Source organism: Uloborus diversus, chromosome 1 (genome assembly GCF_026930045.1).
Source record: "Uloborus diversus isolate 005 chromosome 1, Udiv.v.3.1, whole genome shotgun sequence".
Lineage (NCBI taxonomy): Eukaryota > Metazoa > Arthropoda > Arachnida > Araneae > Uloboridae > Uloborus > Uloborus diversus.
Window position 1 is genome coordinate 138,302,588 of NC_072731.1, and position 9,656 is coordinate 138,312,243.

General features: G+C 33.9%; 1 protein-coding gene across 1 annotated transcript in view; it reads right to left on the bottom strand.

Moving 5' to 3' along the window:
- Positions 1 to 9,412, bottom strand: part of LOC129221525 (probable 18S rRNA (guanine-N(7))-methyltransferase) — a 67,379-nt gene extending 57,967 nt beyond the window's left edge. Inside the window, exon 1 of the mRNA XM_054856019.1 lies at positions 9,369 to 9,412. Coding sequence (XP_054711994.1) covers positions 9,369 to 9,410 — 42 coding nt within the window. The 5' untranslated portion in view covers positions 9,411 to 9,412. The remainder of the gene's footprint in view (positions 1 to 9,368) is intronic.
- Positions 9,413 to 9,656: the final 244 nt, after the last annotated feature.

Sequence of the window (9,656 nt, forward strand, 5' to 3'; positions counted from 1 at the left end):
TGATCTTGATTTGCAAAAGAATGTATAACTTTTAAAAGAACTTTGTTTACCTATTTTTTTTTTCATATTTTTGTAGTCTCAATTACCTAATATAAGGCCTCAAATTGCAGATTTTTTTTTTCAAAAATTTCTCGGGGGGAAAACCCCCGGACCCCCTGAAATTATAGATGTTCTACATCTGACTTAAAGGGACACTCTCCTGTTATCCTTACCACTACAAGGTGAATAAGAAAAATAATAAGAAATTAAAATAACAACAGTCCAAACAGTGGAATCATTGAAAATCGAGACAAAAAGTCTTCTATGTTAACATTTTTATGCGTTTGGTGTGTCTATTATACTATATGTGCATGTGTGTGTTAGGGCAATGTGCTAATCCGGGCCCCTCCCGAAAAAATTTTTTGGATACGGCCCTGGATAGGCGTGGATAGGCATTGATATAAGGTACGGCACTTGACTTGCATGGAAGGGCACTCTCAGTGGCTACGACCTACAAACAATATTGGGAGGGGGCAACCACGGGTCTAACCCTGGGAAAATTTCTAAATTGGAGATGGGAAAAGTAAGTTTTATAGTTTTTTAAACATTTTAGAGTAATATATTATCAACATTAGAACCCCGAAAACTCTACTCTTGCTCACTCGACACATGTTTTGGCTTTGAAAAACAAAAAAAAAAAAAAATGTACGGTATTTTCGTAAAAAGTTAATTTAATCTATACTATAATTATTTTGTTTTTAGACTATTACAGAACAGTGAATATATATCTATAAAAAGATAGAAACTATACTTAAATAAATCTTAAACTATCATTAAAAAAAAAGCATAAAGTAGTGCTGTCGCACTTTGATTAAACAGTGAAATAGCTGATTTAAACTTGCTTTGAATAACGCTCAGAGTTCATTAAATAAAAATAATATCCCAAAGTTCATTTGTTTAATATCTTTATTTTTACTAATAATAAAGCTCTAAGTCTATCTGTCTGGATATTGGGATCTCTGTGATGCGCACAGCGCCTAAACCGTTGGGCCGATTTTCATGAAATATGACACAAAATTTGTTTGTAGCATGAAAGTGTGCACTTCGAAGCGATTTTTCGAAAATTTGATGTTGTTCTTTTTTCTATTCCAATTTTAAGAACATTTTACCCAGCAAATTATCATAACGTACAATAGAAAATTACGAAATTATCATAACGAGGAACCATAACATAGGCGAGCAAATGAACATAGCAAATTGGCGAGAAGTTCATTATTCATTATTTGTAAATATACAGGCGAACCAAACGACCTTTTAATTTACGACAACGTACTAAAGTAATACTGTATTAAAATAGTACTAATATTTCGAAATTTTAAATCTAACAATCTGTATGTTGTTAATTCTCTAATTTACAGATATTTTTTAAATTGCTTTAAATACCATTATTAGGGCTGTCTTTAGAAAGGTGCAAATGTCGACTGTCTGACTAGATTACTGAATTTGAAGTCGTTAACGACAGATCGAATGTCCAATTCATCCAAAATATCTCGGTGGTTATGAAGAACATCCAAGTTGTTCACTCGCTTCTGTACCATTGATGATCGGACAGACTTCGTCCACAAGTTCGCACACTGGGACAAATTCTAAGTGCTCGCAGCACTGTAACACAATCATTAGTCTCACCACTCGTTTTCAGTTAACCTGTTTTTTAACATAATAATTTTTTGTTTTAACTCATTATTGAATGTATTTTACAAAGTAACTATCTTCAAACAAGGAAAATAAAATATATTAAGACAAATTTGTGAGAATAGAAAGCATTAAATACCTAATAGTTTTCCTAAATTATTGGGGGGCTCTGCCCCCTCAAAAATTTTTTTTGAGGGGGCTCGGGCCCCCTCAGGCCCCATGGAGTCGGCGCCACTGCATCGAACGTAGCGCAACAATAAGTATGAGTGAATCTTCCATACATACATTTAGAAGTCAAAACAAAAAGATATCCGTAACCGTTCCGAACTTAGTCAGTCTCAATATTGGAACTTGCAGAGCAGTCTAGCAAAGTAAATATTATGAAAATGGATGCTGCTCTTGTATAGTGGGTTAAAGAGATCAGGAAGAGGGGCTGTTGCTACAAATTGAAACGTTATAAAAGAAAAGGCGGAGCAACCGTATTTAAAAATGTATTAGATAACGATTACAATCTGATCATGGAGCATAAATCATCATTATCTTCATTTTTTAACTCCTAAATATTGTAACAGTATGTACTGTGATGTGCAGTTCTATTAGAGTGCAGCATTTTATTATTGCTACATACTGCGCGTACTGTGTTGTTTTATTTTACGTCTTTCCCTCTTATCGATCATTCATTTTGTGCATCTTAAAGTATATTTCATGTTGAATAAAACATTTTTTTTTAAATACAGTAAAAGTTTATTTTTTTATGTGAGAAAGAAAAGAATTTGGCATGCTTCTAAAAAGATTGTATTCATATATTTTTCCACAATACGAAATTTCGACTTACGAGAGGAGTCTTGGGACCAGGGCCGATCCTAGGGTGTCGACCGCCCGTGTGCAAAGGTCCAAAGTGCCGCCCCTGAAGAGCAATTTGCATGTTTTGACTAATACTTAACGCCAGAAAATATATGAAATTGGCGTATGAAAAATAGCTGTAATTAATCTTTAATTGTGTTGGTTGCAAGGACAAAAGAGTCGGGAACAGTCAAGGTCCATGGAGAAATTTTCAATATTGACGTCAAAAATTGCAATTTTAGGAAATTTTTCGAGACTTGAGAGGAAAGTAATGTTGGAGTTCTTTCCTGAAATTCTTTCAAAATTGATGTCAAATTGCAGCTATTTTTTGTGACCTTAGTTTAGGAAGGATCGGCGCTCTTCCCGAAAATTTTCTGAAACAGAAGTTTTAAACACGCAATTTCAGGTTATCTTTGTTGAAATTGCTGGAGGGAGGAAGATTCGGTCGTCTCCTATCGAAAGTTTTCAAAATTGAAGTTTAAAACTCAAATTTAGGCTGTCTTTGTTAACGTTAGGGGCATAGGCGGATTTAGGACTGAGTTCCTGGGGGGGCAGGATTTTTTTTAGCAACATTTTTATTGCCCCCCACTCACATGTTTTTGTGTGTTTCCTGTGATGCATTAGTCCATGTTTACTTTTTGTGTGTCATTTTCATTAATGTGTGTTTTCATGCTGCCCTTTTTGAAGTGACCTTAAGAGAAGGAGTTGGTATCAAGAGAGTGACGCAGGGCTCCCTTTTAAGTGGGAAATAGAATATATCCAATTTTAGGGAGCTGGGCGTTTCTCCACAGGAGGAAATTTTGTAAAATGGATATAAAATTCTGCATTTTGAAGCCTTATAAAGGTTAATTGGATAGACATAGAAATTGATAACTAGATTATACAGTTGTACAGTATTGTTCTAACTTTGTAAGAAACAGCTATTTTAAGTCTGAAAGAAAAAATAAACTATAGATTTCTCATTACAACAACCTTTTTTAATTATAAGTAGTGCAGAAAATGAAAAGGAATAGAGGTAGTGTATCATTTTTCTCTCTGGCTAACAGATTAACAGTATGCAGTAGAAGTAATTGGAGCCCACTTTGCTTAGCATTTTCAAAGACTTATCTAATTATTTTCAAGGACTCTAGAATAAATAAAATTATTTAACGCACTTCATTTGTACTTTCCAGTCTCTGATATTTTAGTACTTGATTGTAAACTTTTACAGTCCTGTTCTAACTTTGTGAGAAATAGCTATTTTAAATTTAAAAGAAAAAAGAAACCATAGATTTCTCATGACAACAACTTTTCTTGTTGCGAGTGAGGCAGAAAACGAAAAGAAATAGAAGTAGTGTATATTTTTTCCGTGCTAAACAGATAGACAATATGCAGAAGAAGTAAGATAAAAGCAATCAATACAAAAGAATTTCCAAAATACTGCATTCGGGATTGAATAAATAACAAGATATGAAACATGTGAGTCACAAAAATTTATTTCAAATAATATGTTAAAAAAGTGAGAACCATGATTTTTACATTTTTAATACAGGATAAGGGAAGGAGCTGAATTTGACATATTTTGGCATTCCTCCTCCTCTGCCATTTGTTAGAAATTTTAAAATTTAAGGTTTGTAGCCACACGTTTCCAAATACTCAAGGTTTTCAAGCACTTAAAAATGAAATTAGTTTTTTCTAGCAATTTCCATTTTTTAAAAAACGAATCATGATTTTTTTTTTGGGAGTTAGGGACCCACTTCAAAGCAAGGGCCCTAAGAAATAGCTTGTTTATCTTATAGGGAAATTCGACCCTGTTTGTAATTCACTCTTACCTGCAAATTTTTGCTTGATTATTTGTAATTTTTACGAATATTTGTCAGTTTTTACGGTTAAAGGATTTTTACGATTTTACCAATTTTTGTTAGATTTTTATAGACTTCTATAAAATTTGAGCAATTTTTTGCAAAACTTTTAATGACTAAATTATTTAGATTTCAATAATGACAAGGACTGACTCACTTAGACTTAGATGATTATGACTTACCTTACTTTTTAAACAGTATTTATAAAGTAAGTTAAATTACACTCTCCCTCTAAGTAAAAAGATTCATTTAATCAGAACGCTCAGATAACTGAAATTTATTCAGTTTGCGGTAGTATTTATTTTCTCTCTCTCTCTCTTTAAAAAAGAGAGAGAGAGAAGGAAAAAAACTATGTTTTTTAGAATTTCTCAAAAGACCAATTAATCTACTAAGAACAAAATATTATGCACAAATATACTTGAAATGTGGACACAAATCATAATGAGTAGATCGTTCTGTTAGCGCGAATAGGGGGGGGGGGAGTTTTTTGCCTTTTGCTTTAGGTTTAATTTGTTAAAATAATCGTCAATTATTATAAGTGTCGCAGCTTAAAGTATAGCTCGTTTAGCCTATCTTTTCATTCATATACTTGCCCAAATGGTTTTCAGTCAAAAATAGTGAATTTAGACACATTTTCAGCACCCCAGTGACAGCTGTACTATTTATATTTAATGTTCGTTTTTTTTCCCCTTTTCTATTCTCCCATCAGAAAAGGACATTCGCTTTTCTCTTCATTTTCATTGAACTATTCAAAAAAGAAAAAGTCATGATTTTTTTGTTTTAAGATTTTGGAAGATGTGTTGTTACTATAAAGTCCTCCCAAAACTGGGGGGCATTGCCCCCTATGCCCCTTCCCTCCTGTAAATCCACCCATGCCCTTCTAAACTATTCAAAAAAGAAAAAATTATATTTTTTTAAAATTTTTGGAAGATGTGTTATTACATAAAGTCCTCCCAAAATTGGGGGGTCATTGCCCCCCTCTGCCCCCCATAAATCCGCCCATGGTTAGGGGGTCTGGCATCTTTCCTCCGGTAATTTATCGGCACTATTGTTTCAAAAACACATTTTTGGCTAGATTTGGACACGATAGGTGAAACGGGAAAATATTCTGAACTGAAATGTTTTTCGGAATTAAAATCAATTTTAGGTTAGTTTTGTGAAGGAAGGATTTTGGGGCTCTAAAAAGCGCAATTTTGGTCTATCTTTATTGACGTTAGGAAAACCGGGAAGCTTCAGAGGATCTTTCTGAATATTTGTCAATATTACTACTTGAAAAATACAACTAAAGACTTTTCTCCACTTCACCTCCGCAATTGATGGGGGATGCCGGATGCCCTAGCGCCATGAAAATTTACATAACCATCCGGAATCTTTTAGAAATGGAAGTTCCAAAATTATATTTTAGGCATTGTTTGAAAATGATGGGACAAAGGGGGGGGGGGGGGGGGGTTCAGTGTGCCCTCAAGAATTGCTTTTTGAAACTGGAGTCAATTTCAGGCTAGTTTAGGCAGGAAGGGTTTGGTGGCTCCACGGAACCGTCTAAAAATGAAATTTTGAGCTATAGTGATTACGTTGGAGAAAAGGGGGATCCGGGCTATTTCCCCCCAAAGTTCTTTGAAACTGATGATTGAAAAACGCAATTTTAGTTTGTTTTTGAATACGTTGAGTGAGAGGGGATGGGATTTGGGCCCTCTCTAGAAACGCTAATTCAGACTGTCTTTGGTAGGGAATGGTAATGTCAGGGAATGGATTTCAGGGCTCTTCACCGCAAAAATTTCGAAAAAGAAATTCGAAAAATGCCATTGAGCAACTTTTGATGACATTAGGGAGGGCTGTTTCCAGAAAAGACATTTTGGAGCCATCAGTTTTAGGCTATGTTTGATTACATTAGGAAGAAAGGGTGAATAAGAGACTTAATTGGATCCTTAAAATCAGTAGTTAAACCAGCAAAATTTTCTGAAATTAAAGTCCAAAAAACGCAGTTTTTAGGCCGCTTTCTTTAGTCTCATCAAGGCATCCTTTTGGATTCTCGTTTTAGAGCTAACCTTAAAATTTATAACCCGGGGCAAAGGCCCTGTCCTCCTACCTGATTTGAATCCGGGCAGTTCATTCGTGATTTTAACTAGAAAAAATTACTGTAAAGCGGGAAAAATAAAAGTTTTAGTTCGTTGATTATATATGTTTGATTCTCATGGGAGTTGCAATTTTACATTGTATCTCCAGTCTCCACGCATCCACGACTGTTGAACACAGAATTTGTTGTTTGAAATACTTGCGAGAGTATCCTATCCGCACATAGTTTTTTTTTTACACAAAATATGTCTTTATTGTTTAGGGTCAATAAAAACTTCGGAGGCTGGGTGAAGCATTAGTGCCCTTTAAAAGGCACCCTTTTATGCTTCAGGGGGGGGATTTTTATCATTGCCCCTCCCCTGTATCCATGCCTGATTACCAGTTCTGTCACAAATTTTGCAACCAAATGAAGCATGTGTGTAAAGAGTTGATATCAATGGATAATGGAGCAACACAATGTGCTCTAAGATTCCATTTTTCTTAATATGCTATGCTGTTGGAAAATTGGCACTTACTTTGATGATTAAACATTTAAAATTCAGCATATTTATGGGGCATTCCAAGGTATTTTTCACATTATGTAGAGTCTGTAACGTGACCTTTTTTGCCATAACTTTTTAACTTATCGTTTGATATGCAAATTATTTTACTTTGAGCTGGTGTGTTGGTAGGAAAAGATCAAAATAAAAAAATATGCTAATCAAACAGTAAATTAAAAAGTTATGGCAAAAAAAGTCATGTTACGGGCTCTACATAAATGTCAAAAATACCTTGGAATGCCCCTTATTCGACTTATTATGATATCTTGTGAGAAATTCTTGAGGAATTTTGCTTGGTTAAAAGAACTATATGATGCGGCCTGGGGCCGCCCCTTGCTTTGGCCGCCCGTATGCGGTGCACACTCTGCACACCTGTTAGGATCGGCCCTGCTTGGGACGCATTCCTCGCGTAAGTTGGGACATGACTGTGATGAAATCAGGAGCCTGGATAGAGGAAATTTGGGGCCGTTAACGGATCCTTCACAAAAATCGGATTATTCCCACCCTCCTAAATACACTACTATATGTATGTATGCACTGTCAGCCCTGTTTAATCGGGTAAGGGATAAACAAATACCCTGCTTGTACGAATAAAACCTTCCGGAAGAATATTTTCCCATACACATAGTGATAAAGATTCCTGCTTAAGTGAATAATTTTACCAGATAATTGAACAATATTGGTCAGCTCTCACAAAAATTTTTGGTGAGAATGTTTTTAAAACATTAAAAATAAATTATGTAAGAACAATTGGGTTGTTTCCAAAATTTTAAATTTTTTCTGGAAAAGAACTTGATAAAAAACATAAGATTTAACAATTTTTTAAATAATTTTACGAAGTTTAATACTTGTTTTTTAATATGTTAATTGGTGTGCAGATTCAATTTTATTTTTTACACTTCTGAATATAACATCACAAGTGATGAAATGCCATTTACAGATGCCATTAGCGAAAAACGAAATACTTTGGCATTAAATAAAGATAAAAAATATTATAGTGCAACGATAGTAAAGAATTTTGTGTTTGCTTCAAAAAAGTCTTCATTCAAAATTCTCATTGTGACTGCTATTAATATTACTGTTCAATGGCAACCTTTTTTTTCTACAATGCATAAATATTCAGCGCGCTAAAGTACATCACTTATGACATCATAAAGAACACACTTTTTTTCCAAAATCGAACACAAAAAAACCATATATATAAATAACAAAATAACTGTTTTATGAAAAAGTTTTTTTTTTCACTCTATCTTTTTTTCTGCTCATTCTATCAATTTCAGTGACTAAAAGTAATACTTATGACTGAAGGAAACATCACCATTATTCACGCAAAAATATAATATTTTTCGCCAACGATGAGCGAGAAAAACATTCCATCAAAACATTATCACTATTCTTTTGTCATTTTCATTGAAAAAAGCAACAAATAACGCTGTAAATAGAAGTAACACAAAGAAATATAAACATTGCAGATGATAATAACTTGATAAAAATGAAATGTAAAACATGGGAGACAAAGAGGGAAAAAAAGAAGTTAGAAAAATGTTCTGAAAAGACCTTCAGCAAGCAATTCATTATTATGGCATTTTTCAAAAAATAGTGTAATGAAAAAAGGTGCAAAAATGAATCTTTTATATTCGGAAGGCGACTTATGGGGGTCAGCAAATTCCCCATGTTTTTTGCATTGAAAATAAACATCAAAAACTGGAAGGAAGATAGGTAATAGCAGCAGGTTCAAAATGTACCCTGTCTCGGAAAAATCAAATTATCCGGCAGGGCTCGAAAATTACGCTGTCCGACATGCCCGAGTCATGTCAAAATACCGATCGGGCATGAATCTCTTACCCTTACATGCCCGGCTCCGAAAACTTTATTATTTCGTATTTTATTGAAAAAATACCGTATCCTTACTTGGAGCTCAAAATTTATTTTAAACCCTGCTGCTAAGATGGTTTGCTGTTTTCGGTTTACGATACTTCCCGTTATATAATTAAAATTTTGTTAAATTTAACCACGGCTTATTACGTACTATTTATTCGAACTATTTTTTTAATGATTTATACAAAATAATTTGTCTGATTAATGCTGCACGACAAATTCAAATGCTTTTATTGATATACAATAAGGAAAACTGGGCATGTAAAAATTCGGGCAGGCATCTTTTAGACAAACATGCCCAGCAGGGCATATAAAATTTTAAAGATTTTTTTAGCCCTGTTATCCGGCACTGTATAGGTCTAACTTATGTAGTATTCGTTGTAGTGTAAAAACTCTGCTCATCAAAAAGATAGAGAAAGATATGACAAGTAGTAAAATCGACACAAATTTCACGAATGAAAAGTTATTATATGAACGAATATTATAAATGTGGAAGATTTAAATCATAATATAAAAAACATACTATCTCCGGAGGTGCAACATGCTCGGGCCTGTGAGTCGCCATCTTTGTTTATTTACAGATAGAGTGATTTTATGTTGCCAGTTACGTTACGATCAAAATGTGCAGAGCATGCTATTTTACTTATTTCCTAATTCTACAACAGAATTGAAGGCAAAAACGTTTTCTTTTTATAAATTGTTTTTTAATGAGCTATGTATAAAGCGTTAAGGAATCATATGATGTGTTAATGTATTTTCTTTTTTTAAATGGCAATACAGTACTTTTGTTATTGTTTTGGAGTTGTCTCTT